General features: G+C 38.5%; 1 protein-coding gene across 4 annotated transcripts in view; it reads left to right on the top strand.

The window, feature by feature from the left end:
- DACH1 (dachshund family transcription factor 1) overlaps positions 1-26121 on the top strand; it is a 438354-nt gene that overhangs the window by 207736 nt on the left and 204497 nt on the right. For all 4 annotated transcript variants that reach the window (XM_045011711.1, XM_045011700.1, XM_045011719.1 and 1 more), the window contains exon 3: positions 19639-19800. In XM_045011711.1, coding sequence (XP_044867646.1) covers positions 19639-19800 — 162 coding nt within the window. The remainder of the gene's footprint in view (positions 1-19638; positions 19801-26121) is intronic.

Consider the following 26121-nt stretch of genomic DNA (forward strand, 5'->3'; position numbering starts at 1 on the left):
GGAGATACAGTAATTGTAAATATCCAAAAGAGAGTATCCTTTTGATGGAGTTAAAAATAACTATTTCTCCATTACCAAAAACACACCAAAAGAAACAAAATCCCAGCAAAACCCCGTGACTTAAAACAATACTTAAAACAATAGACCAAGAATATTTATTTATACATTATGGTAGATGCATTACCAGAAAGTCCTTATTCTTGAATATTTTACAGCACTTTGTTAGTGTTTATCCCTTCAGTGAAATGAAACAGACTGATCTCTAATTGTTTTTAATGGCAGCTCCTCCTATTGAAACACCTCCTCTCATTTTGGATCTAATGGTGTAAGAGCTGGAGTCTTAAATAATTAATCATGTATGTAGAGCTGCCTTGGAAATGCTTAGAGGTTTCAGATACTTTTTAAGCATTAAACCCACATGAATACACAAAATTATTAATTTTTTGTTGTGCTTTGTGGGAGGTATGTGAAAATTAACACTTGCTGATTAGTTACAGTAGACAGTAGACAAATACCTGCAACCAATCCTCATTTAAAAGTGTGTATCATGCAGTGTGAGGAAACCATGTGTGCATTTGTATTATATTCAAAACATTGATTTATGTAATCCAATTTCATTACTTTAACAGGCTAAAATCAATATAAGTATTATCATCAAACTTAATATCTTCAGACATGATGACTCTGTAGGACTACTTGTATTACACAATATTATCATATTTAAGCTTTTGAATGTTAAAGATTAGGGAATGTTTATTTTGACCCACTTATGCTGTAGTAGCTAAGAAATGTATTCAGTGTTTTTGGCATTGTGGAATCCAAATGGCCTTTTGTACTGAATTTGGCCTTAAATTATTTTATGGAACGACACATAGTTGCGCCAAACACTAAATATTAATTCATATCGTACAGGTGTGTAATGTTAATGGTTATACATTAAGATAATACCAACTTAATATTAAAAATGACAGAATATATTAAAGAAAATAAGTTAACTAAATAATAGTCAGGATTGATCCTCAAAACCAGTTCTCTTTTAAAACTTAATTTTCCATGTGGGTGAAGTATGAAGTCTAAAAGGGATCCTGGCTCCATTCAGGTTAATGGGAGTTTCTTCATTGATTCCCCCCAAGGATTTCCCTAATATTCTTCTTTCTTTAACTGATCAATGAAGAAAAAAACAAAATAAATTTCAACTTGCCACATTTGCCCCATAGACTGTAACCAGAGCAGTAATACTACCATAGGCAGTGGTGCATGTGCATAGTTTTATTGTCCTGACCATGCCAGAAGAAATACAGGAGGCAGTGAATTTGGTTTAATTAGACCACAACTTTATTCACTTAAAATATCTGGGAATGCCCGGCAATAAATTGTGCAGGTTATCATTATTTCTTTAAGTGTTCCCCTCTACTTGGTGGCGAGGGACTGCCATTAATTGTCCCCCTTCCAAACCTGGTGCCAGCCAGCTAGTTGCAGGGCCCCACAGCCCCTCCCACTTGTGTGATAGTAAGGGGGCTGGCACAAATTGGGAGGAGTTTGCTCCCTTCCGTACTGGACATTAGGAGTCCTAAACCTCCCTTGCCTAGCTTCCTTAAGGGATGCGTTCCTCTAAATATCCTTCCAATCCACTTTGTCTGACAAACATATGCTTTCCATAATGAGTACCTGCACTGGACATCTGCCACATTTTTTAGTTACTAAATTGCAACATTTTAACCTAATCTCCCTGCCTACTCCACCAGGTCCCTGACCAGCTGTGAGGAAGGTGAAAAAACCCACCCTACCTAGGCCAGTCTGGCAATGAGGGAAAAATTTCTTCCCAGCCCCAAGAAAAAAACCAACCAGCATCATGCCCACTTGATTTTACTCTGATTCCATGGGAAAGAGGGTACATATTGCCAGCATGACGGCAGGGAGATAAGGCTTCTGCAGAACTACCCAGGGTATAAATACCCTCTGAACTGGTCACCAGGAAGGGCACTACCCCCCTCCTAGTCCAGCCACTTCCTGTTCCTCTCTTTTTTGTCCAGGTAAATTTTCCCCTTCCTCCTCCTCTGCCTACAATAGCATAGGGGCCTCTATATAGGGGCCACAACTCCTTTTCTTCCAGCCAGCCAAGGACTCACTGCATATAGTTGCAGTGAACTCATTTGTCTGGATTGAATGAGATGTTTTCTATGATCTTTCATGAAATAATTCACTACTGCATTGATTGGTTAAAGAATAAACAGAACCATCAACTTCAGACCTACAAGGAAAACCACTTTTAAGATAAGTCACTTTTGAAGATTTACAAAACTACAATTTTAGAACTTAAAGCTCCTCTCCCCTCTCATCCCCCAATCCCAAGTCAGTCTGCCAGAGCTAGATCTGTTAAGCTTCCAGGCATGCTGCAAAGCCAGTCTTTACTCCTCTCTTCTCTAAGGATGTTGAGAGTGGTGTGAGACGAGAGAAATATATTTATGGATTGTCCTTGATTTGTTTATTTTTTTTTAATTTATGGGATGTTAAGAAATAAATAATGTGAAGAAATAAAAGGAACTAATCTTTCCTCACAACCTTTGTGCAACTTCCATTAGCTGTTCTGTGTATCTTGAGAGATACTCATACATCTCAATTCTCTTCAGTATTCAATAATTTCCTGCCTTTGAACTGAGCTTCTGAACAAATAAAGGTTTTTAAATATCTTAAAATTTACTTACAGATAGTCTGCAAGTAGGTTTAGTGAGCCCAAATCTGTGCTGTAAATCTGAAGTAAATCACTGACTCTCATTTAATTTATTTGTGGAAGACCTAGCTCTGGGAGCAGAATTTGACTCAAGCCCACCCCCCTTTAATTAAGGACTACCGACGTCCTTATTTGTTAGTATTGTAGCTTCATTTAGCATTGGATCTGAAACCAGCTCACCCTGGTGATTCTAGGATCCTCATGACCATAGCATTGTAGCACTTTATATTAATGATCACTAAGAAGAAAATACAAATAAAAATATTTATTTTCTCATAGTGTCCTTGAACACAAGGTCATCTGGGGAACAAATTCTCACACATATTTGCTCCTATCTGAATAGATTAGAAATTTGTTAGCTAATCACATTGTTCCTCTTTCCAACCCATTTTATACTGTGTGCTAGTTTTATGGCACAATTAGATTAGAAAATAATTTTTAAATCTTTAATATCCTGTTTTGCTGAATGCAGTTTCCTTCACATTCAACAAAAATAATTAATCACATTTTACCAAAAAAACCACATTATTTTCCTTCTTGATAACATTTTAGTGATTCAGAAGGATTGTATTTTGTATTCCAGCAGAGCTAATGATTATCAAGTAGTAAGAGGAGGATAGAGAATGTCTGGTTTCAATAAAGCCCCAACCACCATTCAAGGAATTTAAGATTCTTCATGAAACATCTTACAGTGAGAAACATTTAAATATTTTTGGTCATTCATAGAAAATTATTAAAACCTCCACTGTGCCCCTCCCTGCATCAGACTGTTAATGGATGGAACACGAATATCAATTTTTTTAAATAGTCTAAATTCTAGAATCCATTAAGTTGTAGGGTTTTTCGTTTTTGTTTTCTAAATCTTAACTATATTATTTAGGTTATTTCATTTGAGGTAATAGCTTTTAATGGACCGACTTCTGTTGGTAAAAGAGACAAGCTTTTGAGCTTACAGAGAACTCTTCTTCAGGCCCAATAAAAGTTATTACCTCACTCACCTTGTCTCGCTAATGTCCTGGGGACCAATATGGCTACAACAGCACTGCAAACAGCATGTTAAAGATTTTTTCTGTACATGCTGAATTTAAGTGCCATTTGAAAGCAGTATAAGAGATGCTCTGTGCATTTTTAGAACCAATGAGTGCACAGTTTATTTTCAGCTACTGTCTCAACCCTTAGACAAGTTTAGTTATAGTACTAATCCACCACTTGTCAGAGGTAGATTTAGAACAAGTGCTAATAACAATATTGGATACTTTTCTTTTTAATAGTTTTGCGCAAGCACTAAGTAATTTATCCTTACAACAAAGCCTGCAAGGGCGGATGATATAATTTCTACTTAAACTTGGGGGAAACTGAGAGATCAAGTGACTTACCTGCGATCATACAGCAAATCCAGTGGTAGTCTCTGTATTAGAACACATGAATCTCTGCATTAAAGTCATATTTTTGTCCCACTAGATTAGTCTACTTCTCAATGATTGAGGTAGGATTTTTCTGACACTTCGTCAGACACTACCTTGCCAATTGACATTTTTTTCTGTTCTCAGATTATTCTTACTCCCAATTATGAGTTGTTATAACACAGAGAACAATTGCATATTCTGTGCATAGTAGAAAAACAAAACCAAATAAACCAGTGCAAGTAATTTGGGTGTCAGTAACCCCATGTGCATGTGGTTACAGGACAGTCCTATAGATTTGGGGTAATGATTTTTCTAGGATTTCATTTACTGAAGATAAATCAGAAGAATATGGCATCCAGGAAAATAAGGCAGACCATCAGCTACCTAACCCTGTGACTGACCCAGAGGCATCTTGAAAGCTGCCAAAATAACTGTTTATGGAATCTGTCAAGAAGCCAAATGCTGCTGGAAAATATATCTTCCATTCTTTTGCATCTGGATCTAGTATCTGACGAGAAAAGGAGGTGAACATGTGGTACAGTGTTCTTGGCTAAATGGTGCCCTACAATGCACCATCAACTAAAAAAAATATTGGCACTGCATTTAGGATTTGCCACTGTTAATACTTGTGCAAAGATACTAACACTAATAAAGGAATGATCTTTTGGCACACATTTAGGAAGCTTGTCACATAAACTTAGATCTGACAGTTTATTTTGTTGGTGTTACCTACTAGGGAATTGCTGTAGGTACCACCTGTATGTCTGAGGGTTTTATTATTTTTATTTTATTGTATTTTTAAATTTGTTATGATTACATCATTGTGTGTGAGTGGCTGATACGCTAATATTATTCACAGAGACAGTGATGTCATTGACATCTATTATATAAAAATGGCAGCTTCTCCAATTATTTAACATTTACATAAGTAATTTATTTAAAAGATTGTGTGTATTCATATCTCCTAGCTTCCTGTATATAATAGGTAATCTTTTTTTCTATAATACAATCATCCTACAGTACATTCCTCATTTTATATCCTTATATATGAGCATGTTAATTAGTTATAGTTGAAAGGGCAAAACAAAATAACAACAAAAAAACTCCATTTAATTTTGGACAAAATTTTGGTGCTGTGAGTACCTTCTTTTTAAGAAACATCTGAAAGCACAGAAAATCTACTTGTCAAAATTCTGATTCATAAAACTTTGTGAACATAGAAGTTAATGGTACCATGTCACTTTCTAAATGTCTCCTTTGTAGTTTGGCAATTGAGAATGTCAGCACTATAGAGAGATACAAAATTATAAACACACACTTTTCTGATCTGGAAGAGTTTTGGATTTGAGTATGGTACTATGTTTTGCAGAAACTAGGGATTCCACAGATGGTGCAGGTTTGTATGTAAAATATTGTTGTCTGCCAGCACAGAATCATACAGATTCATCCATCAGTCAGAATAACTCCTACTGTTCTAAACACCATCTTATACTATACTGCCCATTGGTTACTGTGCAGTTTAGATTAAGCACAGCTTCTTGAAGAAATACAGACCACAATTCTCTCTCAAGCTGTCATTATAATAGTAGCTCTGTTTTGCCAAACACAATAGTTTCACTCAGCCCTAGTGATCTGGATCATTTGATAAGTTGGACACAAGCAAACTATGTGTTTTTAAATGGCTTAATATAAATGTATATATCTAGGAACAAAGAACATAGGCTATACTTATGGAATGGGGGACTCTATCCTGGGAAGCACTGACTCTGAAAAAGATTTTGGGGTCATGGTGGATAGTGAGCTGAACATGACTTCCCAGTGTAACATTGTGGCCAAAAGAGCCAATGCAATCCTGGGAAATCTCAAGTAGGAGTAGAGGTTATTTTACTTCTGTATTTGACACTGGTGCAATCACTCCTGGAATGCTGTGTCCAGTTCTGGGGTCCACATTTCAAGAAAGACATTGATAAATTGGAGGGGATTTGGAGAAGAGTCATGAGAACAATTATAGAATTAGAAAGTATGCCTTGTAGTGATAGACTCAAGCTCAATCTATTTCACTTAACAATCAGAATGGTAAGGGGTGACTTGATTACAATATCTACCTGGGGGAATCTACCTGTAAATATCTACCTGGGAATAACAATGGGTTCTTCAATCTAGCAGAGAAAGGCTGGAACAGTCCAATGGCTGGAAGTTGATGGAAGACAAATTCAGACTGGAAATAAGGCAAAGATTTTTAATAGTAAGAACAATTTTCCATCACTGAGAATTCTTACATTAAGATTAGATATTTTTCTAAAATACAGGCTCTAGGAATTATTTTGAGGAAGTCCTATGCCCTGTATTGTACAGGAAGTCAGACTAGATTATTGTCCCTCCTGGCCTTGGAATCTATGATTTCATGGGGTCAATGAATCCATAAATCCAAGCTTGGAGCAGACATATTCCATGTGATCCATGTGTCCACTCAAAAGTCCCCATGCAGTTTGAATACTGCAAATGCATAATGAACTTCTTCAGTCATTGACAGAAATGTGGCTAAATTTTATATCATCTATTTTCAACTGTAAGTGCATCAAAAATTAAATTAAATGTTTATATATTCTATCAAAAACTAATTCTCATTCTTATGAAATGGCTACACATCATTACTGAACAGCTTAACCGTCCTAGTATAAACACCAATTCTTAATAATAATTACAATAGACAGTCCACTCCTACTCTTTCTCCTGCTGTTAGCCCTTCCTCTCCTAACTGTCAATGAGAAAGGTGGTTTTGTAGCATGTCCAAAAGGTTGGTGTCTGGGTTTTGGTGGATCACCTGGAGAAGCAAGTTCTAGCATCAAAGGTCTTTAAAGGCAGTCACTGCCCTTTAGAACTAAGGAGAGTCTTGAGTAAGCACCTCCACTGATTGCAGCTGTGGCAGCATAGTATGGGAGAGGATCAGTCCTTGAGGCAACCATTTAATGTTTGTAGGTTTAGAACCAACACCTTGAACTCTATTCAAAAGCTTATTGGCAACCATTGCAGATTATAAAGCTACAGTGTAAATGCTCCTTGTGAGATGTTCTGATTTACAAGCTGGTAGCAGCATTTTTGCTTCATTTTCTGAATGGTCTCATGTAGAGCAATCTAATCTATAAGTCACAAAAGTGTGGGTAATTATGGCAAGGTCCACATACCAATGCAATTATAACTCACACACTTTCTTTGCCATTTGCAAGATGTGGATGTTTATTGAAAAGATGAATGCACTCTCTCAAACAGGATGCTGATAAGCTCTTTGTCTGCTGTTCAGGTTGTTTCTTCCAACTAACGACATTACCTCTGTTTTCCTGACTCAGCTTCAGCCATCCACTCCTCATAAAACTCCCAAACTCATATGGACATTGGACAATCCATTTCATAACACTAGCCAGGTTGGTTGTGATGGAAATACTGGACAATAAGATTGATTTGCAGCCAAATATTATCATTATGTATTTGTACCACTCTTAACCATGTGGTAGGTTCCTCAGAGATATGATAAAGGCGTCCCTGCTCTGAGTAGTGCACAACTTGGAATTTAGTATAACTAATGAGGGGAAGCCACAAATGATGGGGATGGGTCAAGAGAGCTCATGTCCAATCATTTTCTCATATGCATATTGAAAGGGAGGAAGGAATAATTTTGAACAATTAATACATTTGAGAAAATCATGGTCTGCTGATGGACAATTCATAAGCAAAAAAGGAGACAACATTAATCAAATTATTTGTTGCAAATTATGCTCCCAGTTCCACGTGTAACTAACTGAGAGATTTTTCAAAACAATGTATGTGCAAAATGTGTACTGCCATCAGACACTGCTGCCTTCACATTCTGGCCATTGTCTGATGCTACTAACTCAGGTGAGAAGTGCTGACATCAACTCTGTTCTGATGGATTCTATCATCTCCAATATTGCTAGCAATGTATGTGTGATTTCTCAAAACTACACATGCATAGCATAGCATACTGGTAGTTTCTACTGCTGCCAGAAATGATCTTGTGGTCACCAATGTCCATATATTGAGCATGCTTTGTACTGGTCCATTTGTCCTTAGTGAGGTGGACCACTGCACACACATTTATTGATTTCAAAGAGTATAATAGCTTTTCTGGAGTATTTATGATCTGTTATGTAAACCTGAATTTAGTATAGTATTGCACTTTTCCATAATGTTGAATGTTGTGACATGAATGCAGGCAGGAGTTAAAAATACTATTATGGGAAAAGTTACTGCACGTCTACTATAACCCATATTCAGATATTAATGACATGTATGCATTTTAAATACCCACACTTCCTAGTTCACATTTTGGTTAAGGGTCTTCAAAATTTCATTCTATAGTGACAAAACTGTTTTAAGTTGCAAAATAAGAGCATTTGCTAATCTCAGCCTATGATCATCCTATACAGAATTCTTCTTGACATCAGAGGGAGTTTTTTTATGAAGCTGTTTATGATGGCAGGATCAGGTTCTCAGTCGAGAGCATATATGTATGGCTGAGGTGTAATCCCTGACAAATGGTATTTATAATAAAAAATACAGCACTATGGTATGTCCTTAAGAGTATTCAAATGTTCCACTATTCATCATAACTTACTGCTACTTTTAGTACCATTATTCCTTACACTGCAGTCCAAACAAGTCAGTTTTACCAAAGTTCTAGGAGAAGATATACATATAACATTGTGCACGTGGCTAGCTGCATCATACATTTTTTAGAGGTTGTTTGGTTTTTTAATCTTCCTCTTATGCATTACTTATTGACCAATGCCAGAGCCAAGATAATGGGCTAGATGGGCTAGGACTTTGGACTTGAATTTGGTATTCTAGTTTGCAGATGGTAAATGGGCCAGTAGGATTTTAAACTTTACTGTGCTGTTCCATTTAGCAAAAAAATAAAAGGTTGCATAGATGGTTGAGGGTTGTCTACAAGAAACTGCTATTTTGTCTGCCAGCATAGAACTACATAAAGTCAGTCAGTATAATACCTACTGCTTTAAAAGTTCTATCTAGTCCAGTACCTTGCCTCTGGTACTGCTGTATACATAATAGATCAGAGGAAGATTAAAAAAACAGAGATACCCAAAGCCATAACGCAGCTAATTTACAACACTGTAAGTGAGTGGGGTAAAAATATCTCCTGACACTTGTAGGGGATCAGTTTATGTTCTGAAGCATGAGATTTGACTACCCTTGTATCATTGTTTTAACATGTGAACATATTGCCTTGAAACAATCCATAGTTTTTCTTGTTAAATGGAATTTTCCTAAAATTAAAATGCTCAAGTGTATCTTGTGTATCAATACTGTAAACAGGGAGATGCAAATAGTAAAGTATTGTAGCTGTAGAAATGGTCAGCATATTTTCAAGGGTCATGTCTTCTCTGGGAAGAATGATTTACTAAATGCAACATTTTCTGAACTTCTCTTTGCAATTAAATTTGTAACAATGTTTTTGGCTAGGTTTTCTACAACATTCAGTGTAAGGGATCTTGAAATTATATCAAATCTCTATCATATTTTCAGCTACACATAAATGTGACAGAAGAGGAATTGAGATGGTTCTTTATGGATATTAATTCTTGCAGTATATATCCAACTTTTTATGCTGCTAATGAATTGTCTTACACAGACTTCCTTTAAAAATCCCATTAAGTAGTAGTCTGCATTTTAGTTGTCTGCTGAGGATGTACTAACATGTAGCTGTGATCACATCTCATCTTCGTTGTGCACGTAACTGTTTGCATCCCTTGCTAAAAGCTTGCATTCCTATGCTCCTTCCATGTACCCCTATTTATGAGTGAGTAATGCTGCTTTCCTTTGTTGGGAAGGGCAAGACCCTGAAGAACTTTTGTAGCTGACTGTCCTTATGCATGGTTTAACTAGAAATACTCTGTACTTTCCTTAAAGACTAAAAAGTTGTTTTGGCCCTGATTTTACATTGTATAGCTGTAGGGGGACTGCTGTTTCAGTGTGGAACCCCATTGCACATAATGAGGCCAACTGCATGCTACAAAATCCAGGACTGGTATGTTGTGGTCCAGAGCTAAAATCCCAGCCTTGAGTCTACCAACATTTATGCAAATAAGTAATTTAAATTTAAATGTTACACATATGAGTAGTCCCATTGCAGTCAATGAGACTATTCAAGTGAATAAAGTTACTTGCATACTTTAAGTGTTTGTGGGATTGAGCTCATAAATTGCAGGGAAGCATACTTCCACTGGGCCACCTGACCGCCTCAACAATGTTTAGATATTAGATAATCAAAGAACTGGGATAATCATTACACCGGGATCTGTGTCAAACTGTGGATTAGGTTAAAAAAACCAACAAAAGCTCCTGGTGATTGAAAGATTATGAGTATTTAGCTACATTACTGCTGTTACAGGCATGAACATGTCCTTTCAGTATTTTTGAATTGTAGCAATGTTACAATTAATTAATTATGTCCATCTAGCTAGAAATTAGACTAAAGTTAAAGAGTTTTAATAAATCCTTTTGATTTTTCTTGATCTCCTTGACTGTGTGAGTATAAATGAAATATATTTTTAACTAGACTCATTTAAAGAATGCTGCAGTTAGTCAAATGTAAGAATGTTTTTTAATCAAGAAAATTCATTACATGTCAATAATCTCAGTTGTATCTCTATCATGATATTATGTTTTTAACCAGTACTAAATGCACACAAAAGCTATTATCGTGCTCTAGCAATGCAAATGTAAAACAGAAAATTTGTCTATTAACATCACTGTGTCAATGTATAAATAGCATTTTTTTTGAAACTTTATAAAACATTTGTCTAAAGAGATTGTGGACCAGGGTTCAGCACCTAGAGAAAACATTATTTATATTGTTCAAAGCTGACCTTTTTTTTTTTTTTTTACAAAGGTTTTATCTGCACTTTTTCATCTGTTTAGAAGCATACATTTTTGGTTAAGAAATTGAAGACAATCTCTTTGTCTTTTTTTTAAGCTAGGGAGGTTGAGATAAAAAAGAATGCCTGCTTTAAAAGTCACACATGGCTGTAATTTAAGATTTTTTTTTTAACCTCATTGTCCATAACAGTTGAAAGAAACCTTCAATGAAAGTTTATTAACTAGGCCAATGCCTGAGGCAATAAAGGTTCATTTATTACCAGTTTCTTGGCTGTTTTTCTTCTTCTATTTTTCAGTTAAACTCATAGCGTAAGATAATACTTCACAAAATTAAACCTTTGACCTTCTGTAGAGTTAAGTCTCCTTTGATTAGATAAAGTAACAATTTATGGTCCGGCATGAGGTTGCACATGAAATGAATAATGCAACAGATTGAATGAGGACTGAGAACCTATTGCTTTTGAAGAGATGACTGTTGTTTAAGAAAAAAAATGTTCTCACTTAATTGTATTGTTTTGATTCTGTATGCACTTCAGCAGTATTTCAAAATGTTCTAAGAAAATTCAGTAACAGTTAGGTCAGCACATCTACGCTATATTGGTTAATTCTGCCAAAAAATACTTTGAACTAAAATCAAGTTCACAGATTGCAAAAAAAAAAAATTGTTAAAGCTGAAAGCCTTCAGTATTTATTATGGTATTGTAATTGATGATTTCACCTTCAACTTTAAGAATACAAATGAATGAAATCACAAAACTGAACAATTTTGGGGAATTACTGCCCATTGATTCTGTAAATGGAATATACTACTGATGAGGGAATTAGGTTTTCACTTTATTTGCTGAATAATTTATTTTGTCTCTGAGCAGCTCTTATTTTTAACAAATGAACAGCAAGAGCTATATAAAGATCTCAGATCAAGTAATGAAATCTTAACATTTCTATTAATTTTATTAAAAGACATATACATGCTCTCCTGACTATTTTCAAGCAAAATCCCCTATATCCTTCTACAAGGATTTCTGGATGGGACAAAGTTGGCCTTTAAAGTGGTAACTACTAATTTCTAAATTAAAATTATCTATTTCTCTATAGTAGTAGTAGTACTAATTGTTTGGACGCTTGATGACTAAAAGCAAAAGGGGATTTGAAATCTTGAAGCCTAGTTGTTGACATTTAACTCTTTTCTGCATTATTTGTTTGTTTTAAATGCATTAGCCATGCATCAAAATTCATAATGCAACTTAAATATAGTTACAGGAAAAACTTGATTAGATGTGCTTAAAAACAGATGGCCTGATTCTCATCTCGCTTACAGCAATTTTTTAAGTCTGATTACTTCACTGAGTTACTTCAGTGTATGCAAGATGAGAATTGGCCTCCAATTTGTAGAATTTTAACAATTGATTGAATCTCTCTAAACACTTGATGTGGAAATTTAAGTGAGATACTAATTATTAACCTTTTAGTCATCGTTACCCTCTAATTACTACAGCAATCATTTTTAACTGTTTGAAAACAGATTGGATGAGCAGTAAGAAATGTAAATCCAAAAGGGGGAATGTACAGTTATAAAATCTGATGGAGAATTCCTTGATCACTCAGAAATTGTAGTTATGGGAGTTTTCGGTGTGCAAAAACTATTGGGTTAGGTTGGACTGATCCATAATGTTTAACAAAAAAAAGAAGTGTGGGTTACTCTTAAATTCCAACCAATTGCCTAAATAATTTGAATTGGGGAAAAAAAAAACCTTCTGCTGAGATTTAATGTATTTTAACAGAACTTTTGGGTACAATCTAAGGCTTCCCATTCTGCAGATTGTTCTGTGTAGCCAGACCCTTGTCCTAGTGCGGATACCCCATTGATTTAAGTATCCGCCATCACAGAACATAAGAGCCTAAGTTTCTGATCCTGCTTTATTCAAAATCAGTGGAAAAATTTCCGTGCTCTTCAGCTGGGATTGGGATAATAGGTCACTTGGTATGTCTATACAGTGAGTGTCAGTGTGTCTCGGAGCCTGGGTTAATAGATTCGGGCTTGCAGGTTTGTGCTACAGCACTGTGTAGACATTGAGACTCTGACTGGAACTCAGGCTCAAGCTTCAGAGCCTGAGCTCCAGCTCAAGCCACAATGTCTACAGAGCTGTTTTTAGCATCGCAGCATAAGCCCTGGGAGCCCAAGTCTGTTGACCCGGGCTCTGAGGCTTGCTGTTATGGGCTGCAGCTCACTGTGTAGATGTATCCTTAGAGCCTCAACCTGCACCATTGAAGTCAATGGGAGCTTTGCCATTAACTACAGTAAGCTCAGGATCAAGTCCATAGACTTAAGTCCTGTATTTCTTACTGAGGCAAAACTACCACTGTTCCTGAGGCTTTTTGGCTTTTTAGCTTTTTACTTGTTCTGTGTTGCCCAAAGTGAGGTGGTGTGAAAATGCTAAATGAAAACATACAAACATTGGGTGTAAACTAAAAAGCAGACAAACAAACAAACCCCCAAAAGAAACCTTTGCAATCAGCAGATTGAAAGGGTCATGTAATTAAAGAAGAGACACCAACAATTACACAATTCATTTACCTGTTTTTTATAATAGAAACAGTATTTCAAGTTTTCCCCATATAATTCTGTAAACATCCATAAACAAATCTGTATTGCTGTGCTGTATGTCTGTTTGAGTCAGTTGTCAGTTATAACTTTAGGGCTTCACTCTGGAATCCTTAGTCATCCAAATAGTGTTTTCACTAGTAGTCCCACTGAGTTCGCTGGAAGTACGTGTGCGAGGACTACTCGGATGAATACAGTGTGTGTACATACAGTCCTTGTATTTTTTTACTGATTTGATTTGTTCTAAACTGCTGACATTGCCAAAACTAGAATTTGGATAAATCCTTCCTAAGCAGGTAGGAGCACATGTGGGAGGGCAGTAGCCTGTGTCAGACATCATCACTGGTATCAACTTGGATACTCTTGAATAAACTTGCCAGCACGGTTGTCAACTTTCACAAGAAGCCAGAAATCAAGCTAATCCCATTTTAAAACAAGGTCAAACCAAGCCAATCCCTAAGAACCCCAACACTCTAGGTGACTAGATCCCCACGGCGTGCAGTCTGGGACTGTGGTGGACCCGCTGTGCACCCCTGACTCTCTTCCCCCCTTTGCCCCGGATTGCACCTTGCCCTGCTTGCCGAAAGCTGATAAAAAAAAAGCAACAAGCTACAACAGGGGTCGGCAACCTCTGGCATGTGGCTCGCCAGGGTAAGCACCTGGCAGGCCGAGCCAGTTTGTTTACCTGCCACATCGGCAGGTTCGGCCAATCCGCGGTTTGCTGTCCCAGGCCAGTGGGGGCTGCGGGAAGCGCTGCGGGCCGAGGGATGTACTGGCCATGGCTTCCCACCGCCCCCATTGGCTTGGGACGGCGAACCAAGGCCAGTGGGAGCTGCGGTCGGCCGAACCTGCTGACGCGGCAGATAAACAAACTGGCCTGGCCCACCAGGGTGCTTACCTTGGCAAGCCGCGTGCCAGAGGTTGCCGACCCGTGAGCTACAACAAGCAACAAGCTACAAGCCCAACAAGCCAAAAACTAGCCAACAAGCAACTCACAAGCCAATTAAGCCAAACACAAGCCTGATTTCTGCATTTTTTTGCGGGTTTGGCATGTCTGCTTACCGGCACAGTGGGTTGTTCTCCTGAGCATCTTGCTAGGGAAGGTAAACTGCTTTTCTAAGGTCTCCTGCCAGGAAGAAGTGATTCTGAAATCTTTGGCTTGCTTCATTCATTTCTGTGCCCTGGAGTCCCACATGTAATAGGCCAAATTTTGGTCTTGTTTACACCCATGAAACTCTGCTGACTTCTGTGGAGTTACCTGGGTATAAATGAGACCAGAATTTGGCAGGAAAATGCTGCTGATTATATTTGGTAAAGGCACTAAAAAGCATCTTGGTTAAGATATTGAACAGCTACGAACACCCAACAGGCCAAAGCGGCCTAGCAGTTGCACAGCACATCAAATCCCTAATGCCCCAAGTGCTGACAAATGCCGGACACCAGATTGTAGAATGTGCTGTGACTCCATGGCTTCCTTTTTCTGAGCTGAAGATAGAGCTTTCACTAAGCGATACTTTTCTTTTTCACCCAATGACAAAACATGTCTCTTGCAATCAGGTACCAATCCTGCATGTCAAATGGATCCTTTCCAGCCCTGTGCTTGAGTTTTGGGGAAAAAAAAAAAAAAAGGTGTTCTCTGATACTCCTCTCTGTGAAACCTTAGTGACTGTCTGCATTGTTCCATAACCTTTGCTTGTAAGATCCATGTGCCAAATACGACTATTTAAATTTCTGCACCTGCCCCTTTTGTCCAGTCCTGTGAATTGCTGTTCTAAACCAGCAAAGAACACTGAGGGAGATTACAATGTGTTTCCCCAGAGACCAGGAATTGGCAATTATTTCTTCCAAAGATGGTCTAATTAGTTAATAATACAAATAAACATTGCAGCTAATTTCTCAGTTTCCAGACCCCACTTAGGTAAGAGATTTTCCAAATAGCGTTGGCATCGGTATGGAGTAAAAATTCAAATTGCATTTAAATTTACTATTATGTTTTTAAAGCACATTGTACAATTATGACAGCAATTACAAACTGTGTCATTATTGGAATGTAGCTCTTCCCAAATATGTTTATTTTAAAATACGTATGATTGCAAGAACATAAAATTGTATGGATGATCAGCATTTGAGTGGCAGAAGGGAGAAGGGCTTTGCAGAAAGAGATCATTCACACTGTTTCTTTTGGTGGTCTGCTTCTAGCTGAAGTTAAGACATGAGTTCCTACTGAGGCTTGCAGAGCTTTCAATTGAGTTATAATTCAAGCTCACAAAGCTCTTACACGACACCTTGAACAGACTTTTGCCGATGAGTCTATAGGAACTGTCAGGAGCAAGAAGATTACTTCAGGACCATGAATGTTGAATTGAACTTTACTTTTTGATGTTTTGCTTTTTGAATTAAATTGTTGGACAAGATTAATTGCACACAGTGAGAGCTTTAAATGAATAGCTGTGTAAAGCATTAAACTTCTAAGTATGTCTCATGGGAAAAAAAGCTAGAAGGTTTAAATGAATAAATGTATTTAATGCATAAAATGTCTAGGCTAATTTTTTAATTCCTTTGCTAACATCTTTTATTGAAAAAAACATACTTTATTCATCCATCTTAGTTATATTGCTGTGGTTGTGGTAATTTAATATTCCTGCTCCTTGCTAATCTTCTGGTTCAACAGAAGTAAACAATAGGTTTCATAAATTAAAAATATGCTCTTCAAAACATGCTTCTAAAGATAAAAAACAAGGCTGTAAACATTTATGACTGAAACAAACTAGATTGTTCAAATCCTGCCATGATGTATCATGTATATCAATATGGCACTGATATCAGTTAGAATGCAAACAAGGTTTTAAATGATGTCCCCCTTCATTTCAGCTGGAGAATCCGCTTTACACCATCTGCCTATCAGATGGTTAGGAACCAGGACTGCGTATTAATGCCACATGTTCGATTTTCCTCCCTCTTGTAATGGTTAGATTCATATTGCTAATAGCTGTGCATGAGCACTGTCGATGAAATTTGTGTGACGGTGGAGTGATGAGATAGTTATAAAGCTGCCTGTCTTACTGAATAATCAGCAGGAAGAATGCCAGACATAAACAGCTTATCAATTTTAGAATATTAATGATAATTGCCATTGACTGGAGTCTATTGAGTATTTTGACATGTTTCTTTAACTTTTCAAACAAATATTAACAGAGACTAAAGTAACTTATTTTCTGAGCTATTGAATATCCAATATAGTTCTTTTCCATTTTAAATTGTGTTTAAAGGTGACATTTGGTCATTTAATTTTTGGAGATGCAATTTCCATAACGAAAAATGCGGAAGTACTATACTGTACCATTACTTTAATCTCTGCATGGCTAGGAAATTCCCAGGCAGCTTGATGTAAGACAGTAGTGATACTGTTTAGTTTGGTGGGGGTGGGGAGAGTTAAACAACAATTTAAGACATTTCTTGACTCAGCTTGAATCATATTTTCAGAATATCAAACAATGGAATAGTAGCTGCTATTTTGCAGAATTGTACTCTCTGCCCTTTACAGTACATTTGAGAGTCATCTCTGGAGAGGACTTGAGATAAATAGGGCTCTCTGTTGGGGAGAGACCTTGTCTTGTAACAGTGGTCGGAATACATCATGGTGCAGATGGCTGGCTCACGATCTTGCATGCCACTTATGTCTCATATTGTGGTTATGAGAGGTGTGGAGAGCAGAGTGACAGCACAGGAGTAGTTGTGCTAGAGTGGAATTACTTAGGGGACAGACTGTGCTGCAGTCTTGAGCACTATCCTCAGTTTAGTGTGTTCCCCCCCATGTGAACCCTGTGCATTCGTCTGCATTAACCTGGTATTTTGGGGTTTACATGGGTGAAGTGAATTTGACTCGGTAGCAGGTTCATGCTTAAAATTAGCAAAGTGTTCCTGTATCAGTCAGCTGTGCAATTATGTAAGAGAGAGAATGAATATAGGAGTTCAATTTCTGTCTTTATTTTTCCCCCTTTTTAAGAGAAAAATATGACCAAAAGCAGAGTTTTGATAACATCAGTTTAATAGCTCAACAGTATGTGTTTGAGATTTCTAGTCCTCATACAAAAGCCTTGACCAGTTCTAGAGAATAGCACTGGAAGAGAATAGGGTTGCATATTGGGATATTCTGATGCAAAAGAAAATTTTCATTTTTTGGTAAAGCACTTTTCTTTAAAGACACTAGCTATAGCTTGACCATGGTATTAAGAAAAAGGAAGTGTGCGATTCTGCGCTGTATAACAAACACAGGATACAAATGTAAGTTCAGAGGTGCATCATCCCTTTTTTGTGGCTTAATTTAGGAACTGTAACCAAATCTGTGTAATGTATAACTTCATATCCTTCCTCTAAGATAAAAAAAAAATCATTGAAAAGCATCCATGTTATTGTATTAGTCAGATCTGAACATGCAAGCTTCATAGTAGTAGTAAATATTAAAACAGGTTTATGTCTGTTCACCTTGTTCTTTGATATTTGACATTTGCACTCTTTCCCACTGCCTGAATAGCAATTGTGTAACTAATATTGATATAACTATACAGAAAGTAATTATAGTGTAATTTATAATTCCACCAACACTTGGAGGCATTAAGAGACCCCTCATCAGAAACAGCAGTGATGACAGCACCTTTTGAGGTGTGTGAAGTAGTTCACACCTGAGAGAAATAGTTTAAGGCTGTCTGCAGACTCAGGCAGCCATCACTGTACTAGTTAAACTTGGATGCTTTTCTTTGCATCCAGGAAAGAAAAACTGAGATTTTGCCCTCATCACTTGTTTCCAGGTGCTGGGATCCTAAACCCAACCCTGCTTTGCTAAGGGGGAGTAAGACCCCCATCTCTGCCTATTAGGTCCAGGGTGGGTTTGAGAGAAACCAGATACATGGAGAGGTGTAAGGAGTGGACAGAGCTGTGCCTGCCACCGCTCCCCAACATACTACACAGAAGAAGGGGGCTGGTGCAAAACAACTGTAAGCATGCTGCCACTGGTAGAGGGCTGTAGCAAAATTCTCTCTTTGCAGAAGCAAGAGGGGAACAGGAAGGGAACTGTGAGTCTGTGAATTAAAATTTCTCCCCTGGGCTTCTCATGGCATGACACAGCTATGCACTGCCCCATACTCAGGGCACTGGACAAAGGCTGAATGTAGTGTGGTGAAAGCAAATTGGGCAGTTCTACCAATCATTCTTGACAGTATCAGTACCAGCTCATTATTACAATACAGTGTTTCACAAATACAGCTAGATGCAGAGATTTTGTCTGGAGATGGAGAATTTGGGATGCAGGAGGGTGGCTTGGAAATTAAAGGAGTTACACACTTTGTGTGAGGTATCTCTGGTAGATGCCTTGAGGTCTAAGCCTGCTTGTAGGATTGTAAATAATTATATATTTTTTCCTATGATCTAAATAGCTAACCTTTCCTTTAAGAAAGCGATGGCTGTTTTAGTATGCCCCATTTATTCTGCTAGAGTAATTTGGAATTTTATGTGAGCTCAGGGAGAATGGCTTAATTGTGAATATAACTTATTAGTCATGAATATGCTATTCAAACTCTATGGCCCTAATTTTTAGCTTGTCCTCCAGTGTTTCAAGTGTAGTTTTGAATCCACAGTTTATTGCAGGTATATTTATTTACATTCACATTTGCACCTAAATACTTGGTTTGTTGGTGAAGTTAGGCTTCTAAATGGGTATGTTTGTAGCTGCAGTTGTATTCTGACTAAAGCAATTAGAGACCAATTTTGTGAATTCACGTGTATATAAGTAACTATTTACATAGTATGTTATGCCTTTTACATTAAAAAGTAAACAGTCTCCTAAGCAAATAAGGATGGATATTATTCAGTATTATCCTCTGCTAATTATGTAGTAAATGATGAAGGAAGAGTAACAGTTTCAAGCCCTACACTAATGAAGAGTCATAGTATAATGTATATTAAGTTTCATTCATATTTCTTTGTAGGTCTGACAGCAGCAGCTGCAGCAGCAGCAGCTGCTACCAATGCAGCCATAGCAGAAGCAATGAAAGTGAAAAAAATCAAATTAGAAGCTATGTCCAACTATCATGCCAGTAATAACCAACATGGAGCAGAGTCTGAGAATGGAGATCTGAATTCAAGTGTTGGTAAGTTTTGGAAGTGCACATTACATACATACATACATGCCAGTAATGTATCAATAGCTTACTACAATGATACCCTTTCTCCCCCTCCTCCCCGGACCATTAAACCTTTGATTTTAGGAACATTTGGCACATTTGCAGGCCACTTTTGTTCATGTTTAGCTATATTTTGTAGCTGACCTTTACAGGAGCACTCAGCATTGTTGTTACTATTATAAGAACATCCTTTCTTTTATGAGATGCTACTTCAGACCCCAGTTAATATTTTCCATGAAAGAAAGCACTTTGATTGCTAAGAGTTCATTTTTCAAAGTACAGGTATGGTGACAGATGAAGGTGTCAGAGCGAAATTTAACCATGTCTCCTACTCACTCTACTGGGTATCGACTTTAGGTAATTCTGAACAGTTGCTTGAAAGCAAAATAATTCACAGTTTCAGGTGCCCTGTGACATAAGGAAAACATATCTACCCAATAAACTACTACCATGCTTTACAATTAATCTCCTTTAATAAACACATTCTTAAAACGTTGTAAAATGAGTTTTTTCGGTTTCTTAAACAATTATCATCAACTTCTGTTCTTTCGAAAAAGGAATTGTTCCAATACATTATATGCATTTCTCTGGCGAGTTTGTTTTGATAAAACACACTTCAAAGCTAGACTTACTTTTTTTGTTGATTAAATCATATGCATGTTTCTTTTGCAATAAAATGGTTTGTTATGCCTCTTTATTGAACTGACTCCTTTTATCAGGTTGAGACAGTACTAACAAGATAACTCAGCAGTAGTAATTCAGTGACTAAAATGTATGTTCAGAATACTATACTCAGGATAAGCATATTTAGAAATAAAATGGCTCTTGACGATTCAGTACATTCCTTTCCCCTCCCCATATTCTTCATACCTTTTGAGATTACTCTTAAGGATAAATAATTGTCTAACAATACATAAAAATGGCTGCTATCCAGATCAAGAGTCTTTTGAAGAGCCTAGGGAAGCCCACAAGAGCCAATAGGCTACACTTGTCCCCCATCTCCAGCCAATGGCAAGATGGTGGACCCAAGACGGGAGCATCCAGCTATGCGTGCTTTCTCATATCCCCTCTTTCGGCACGGCATACTTCTACTGCAGGTGGATCAAAGCTTCACCCCCTGTTGATTTCAGGGGAGGGGCATTTCTTTCATTAAAAAAAAAGTAAGTGATTACTGTTTCTGTATATTTCTGCATGTACTTATAGTCTACTTATATAAATATAGATCAAATGGGGACTGCAGTGCCAAAACACTCTGGCCATTTTTTTTAAACAACAACAAAACGTATACTTGAAAATTCCTATCAAGAGAGTGTCAGGGTTTTTTTTCAATCAAGAGCTGCTCTAGGAGCAGAGAAAAACCACCACAGCACTTTGGAAAGCTTCTCCAGGACAGTGAAGAAGGAGGCCCCTAGCTACTGAAATACCAGCAATGACCAGAACTGAAGGGAGGGAAAAAAACAACCTGTCTTCTTGGCAGGAAGTCAGGGGTGAGTAAGAGGAAGGCAGTAGCAGAAATTTGAAAGCAGGGGAGATGCAACAGTGAATTGGGAAGAGCAAGTGGCCCTCAGAGAAGCAGAGGAAAATGGGGCAGTGAGGAAGAATGTGAAAGTAGCATTAGCAGCTGGCAGGATGAAGAGGCAGTAATGGATGTAGAAACGTGTGGATCTTGAATGCAAGACTCAGATGCATACATTATATGAAGTAGTACATTCAAATATTATGCTATGGGACTAATCCTGTTTAGCAGTTCTAGAGACAAAGTGCTTGTATGCCTATGGCACTGTAGAGGTTAGTAATAGCTAACAATGTAAATAGAATACAGCTTCTGTGGGACAGGAGTTAAGGAGATGATTTTGGATTAAAAAATGAATTGTTTTTATACCTCAAAACTAGCAAATATGGAAGCATAATTTATAGACTTTTAGTATGATAATCAAAAGTGATCAATTCATAAGTACAGTCAAGTTATTTCTATAGTAAATATGTACTACTGTATATGTAAAGCAGTGGTGGTCAAACTTACTGATCCTCCCAGATGCATATGATAATCTTCAGGAGTTCGAGAGCCGGGTGCCCCCCCTTGAAGCTTCTGCCCTGCTGCAAAGTGGTGGGGCTTGGCGCTACAGCCCCACGGGAGGCGCCTGCCAGTGCTCAGGGCTTCAGCAAGAGTGCGGCTGAAGCCCCAAGCCCTGTCAGGTGCCTCTTGTGGGGGAAAGCCCCTAGACCCCCTCCCCACTGGACAGAAGCCCCTAGTCCAACCACCTTGCTGCAAGGCAGAAGCCCCAAACTTCCCCTCCCCCAGTCTGGTAGGTGGAGAATGGGCTGACGTGGGGGGTTCCATGAACCACACTTTAACTGTAAAAGAACTGCATGTGGCTCACGAGCTGCAGTTTAGCCACCTATGTAAAGTAAGGCTTTTAACTGCCATTTTTTGAATGCTTGTGTAATGCCGAGACACCCCGGTCGTTGGTGGGCAGGATTGAACCGGGGACTCCGGAGCTTAATGCATGAGTCTCTACCGCATGAGCTAAAAGCCACATGGCTGTTAGGTAAGGCTGTAGAGCAAATGCATTAATCACTCTCTCTAGGTGGTCTTGGTGCCACTAGATGGGACAGAACACCACACCAAAGAGATGTGGGGGTTACACTTGCTAGCCACTCAGCATTACCTAAGTACTGAATGAAACTCTTCCTCAACCTTGTTGCAATGAATAGTAACATTCTAATTTCTCCCATGTCTTCAAGAAAATCTCTGTGAATGCAGTATGCCTAGTATACTATCATCTGCTATATTATACCAGCTCAGGGCCTCTTGGTTCAGGACTTTGTTTAGTGTTTAGCATGGCTTACCTAGTGTATAGCATCACATACACTTATGGATTTATAGAAATAAAAACTAGGAATTATACTAGATCAATCAGTTACAGATAAAAAAAATAACTAGGTCATCAGAATAAACCATAATGGCTTAAAAATACCCATTATACTTTTTTGTCAATGATAGTTGCCCTGGCCTGATGGATGCTCCTAGATGGATGCTATGCTAAGAAATATCAAGCAGACTTCAGCAGAACTATTATAGCTACTGATGGAAACTTTTAGAGGCACAAATGGAATGCAGTAGTCTAACTCAGATTGACTATCAGTGGGAATTAGGTGCTTAGTTGCCTTGAAAATCTCTCCTATTATAACCAGAACCTGTATTTTAAAATGCGACAAAAAGTCCTGTGACACCTTATCGACTAACAGACATATTGGAGCATAAGCTTTCGTGGGTGAACACCCGCTTCATCAGACGCATGTAGTGGAAATTTCTAGAGGCAGGTATAAATATGCAGGCAAGAATCAGTCTAGAGATAACGAGGTTAGTTCAATCAGGGAGGATGAGGCCCTCTTCTAGCAGTTGAGGTGTGAACACCACAGGAGGAGAAACTGCTTTTCTAGTTGGCTAGCCATTCACAGTCTTTGTTTAATCCTGAGCTGATGGTGTCAAATTTGCAGATGAACTGAAGTTCAGCAGTTTCTCTTTGAAGTTTGGTCCTGAAGCTTTTTTGCTGCAGGATGGCTACGTTTAAATCTGCTACTGTGTGTCCAGGGAGGTTGAAGTGTTCTCCTACAGGTTTTTGTATATTGCCATTCCTAATATCTGACTTGTGTCCATTTATCCTTTTACATAGGGATTGTCCAGTTTGGCCGATGTACATAGCAGAGGGGCATTGCTGGCACATGACGGTGTATATTACATTGGTGGACGTGCAAGTGAATGAACTGGTGATGGTGTGGCTGATCTGGTTAGGTCTTGTGATGGTGTAAATATGTGGGCAGAGTTGGCATCGAGGTTTGTTGCATGGATTGGTTCCTGAGTTAGAGTTACTATGGTGCGGTGTGTGCTTGCTGGTGAGAATACACTTAAGGTTGGTGGGTTGTCTGTGGGAGAGGACTGGCCTGCCTCCCAAGGCCTGTGAAAGTGAGAGATCGTCGTCCAGGATGGGTTGTAGATCACTGATGATGCGTTGGAGAGTTTTTAGCTGAGGACTGTAGGTGATAGCCCGTAGTAGTCTGTTGGTTTCTTTCTTGGGCTTGTCTTGCAGCTGGAGGCTTCTGGGTACACGTCTGGCTCTGTTGATTTGTTTCCTTATTTCCTCATGCTGGTATCATAGTTTTGAGAATGCTTGGTGAAAATCTTGTAGGTGTTGGTCTCTGCCTGAGGGGTTGGAGCAAATGTGGTAGTACCGCAGCGCTTTGCTGTAGATGATGGATCGTGTGGTGTGTCCAGGATGGAAGCTGGAGGTATGAAGGTAGGCATAATGCTTGGTGGGTTTTCGGTATAGGGTGGTGTTAATGTCACCATCACTTATTTGTACCGTGGTGTCTAGGAAGTGGACCTCCAATGTAGATTGGTCCAGTCTGAGGTTGATGCTGGTGGTGTTGAAATCGTGGTGGAATTCTTCCAGAGTCTCCTTCTCATGGGTCCAGATAATGAAGATGTCATCAATGTAGCATAGGTAGAGAAGGGGCGTGAGTGGACGAGAGCTGAGGAAGCGTTGTTCCAGGTCAGCCCTAAAAATGTTGGCATATTGTGGGGCCATGTGTGTGCCCATAGCAGTGCCACTGGTCTGGAGGTATATATTGTCACCAAATTTGAAATAATTGTGCGTGAGGATAAAGTCACATAGCTTAGCAACCAGTTGTGCTGTGGCATCATCAGGGATACTGTTCCTGACAGTTTGTATTCCATATGTGTGTGTGGGATATTTGTGTAAAGAGCCTCCACATCCATGTTGGCTAGGATGGTGTTTTCTGGAAGATCACCAGTGCATTGTAGTTTTCTCAGAAAATCAGTGGTGTCACGGAGATTGCTGGGAGTGCTGGTGGTATAGGGTCTGAATAGAGAGTCCACATATCCAGACAGTCCTTCAGTGAGAGTGCCAATGCCCGAGATGATGGGGCATCCAGGATTTCTGGATTTGTGGATCTTGGGTAATAGATAGAATAACCCTGGTCTGGACTTTAAGGGTATGTTGATTTGTTCCTGTATTAGTGTAGGGAGTGTCCTGAGTAGATGGTGCAGTTTCTTAGTATATTCCTCAGTGGGATCTGAGGAAAGTGCCCTGTAGAATTTGGTATTTGAGAGTTGTCTGGCAGCCTCCTTTTGGTAGTCAGACCTGTTTATGATGACAACAGCACCTCCTTTATCAGCGTCTTTGATTATAATGTCAGGGTTGTTCCTGAGGCTGTGGATGGCATTGCATTCTGCACGACTTAGGTTATGAGGCAAGCAATGTTGTTTTTCTAGAATTTCTGCCTGTGTACGTCGGCGGAAGCATTCTATGTATAGGTTCAGACTGTCATTTTGGCTCTCAGGAGGAGTCCATGTGGAGTTCTTCTTCTTGTGCTGTTGGTGGGAGGGTAACTGTGTATCAGTGCACTGTTCAGTGTTATCTTTAAAGTATTCTTTGAGTTAGAGATGCTGAAAGTAGGCTTCCAGATCACCGCAGAACTGTATCATGTTCATCGGGGTGGTGGGGCAAAAAGAGAGTCCCTGAGATAGGACAGACTCTTCTGCTGGGTTGAGTGTGTAGCTGGATAAATTGACAATAATGCTGGGTGAGTTAGGGGTACCACTGTTGTGGCCCCATGTGGCAGGTAGGATTTTAGACAGCTTATGGTCCTTTTTCCTTTGTAGAGAGGTGAAGTGTTTAATGTAGATCTCCAGTCTTATTTTAGTAAAGTCCATATGCGTGGAAGGTTGGTTATTTATGAAAGCCTCCAGGTTGGAGAGCTCTTTTTTGATGTTTTCCTGTTTGCTGTATAGGATGCTGATCAGGTGATTCCTCAGTTTCTTTGATAGTATATGGCATAATCTCTCACTGTGGTCTGTGCAGTATGTAGATAGCAATGGATTTTTCAGTCCATTTCAGTCCATTTAGTATGAGGTCCATCCGTTTGCATTTGGAAAGGAAGATGATATCTGTCTGTACTTGTGCAAGTTTCTTCATGAGGTTGATGGATTTCCACTCCATACTGCATATTTTAAAATGTTATCATTACATATCTAGTCAATATTTTGTTTATCTAGACATCTGGAACTAATTGAGAGTATTAGATACATACATTATTAGTGAGTTACAATATATATGGTTGAACTTGCATTTTAAACATATTATTGAGGGCTTGGGGGGGAAGGGATAAAAGATGAACAAAAGTAATTTGATCACAGTCTACATTTTAAGTGTACATGACGCACCTGACCAAACACATATCAAAGCAAGGAAATTCAAGGTTAAA

Source organism: Mauremys mutica, chromosome 1, assembly GCF_020497125.1.
Source record: "Mauremys mutica isolate MM-2020 ecotype Southern chromosome 1, ASM2049712v1, whole genome shotgun sequence".
Lineage (NCBI taxonomy): Eukaryota > Metazoa > Chordata > Testudines > Geoemydidae > Mauremys > Mauremys mutica.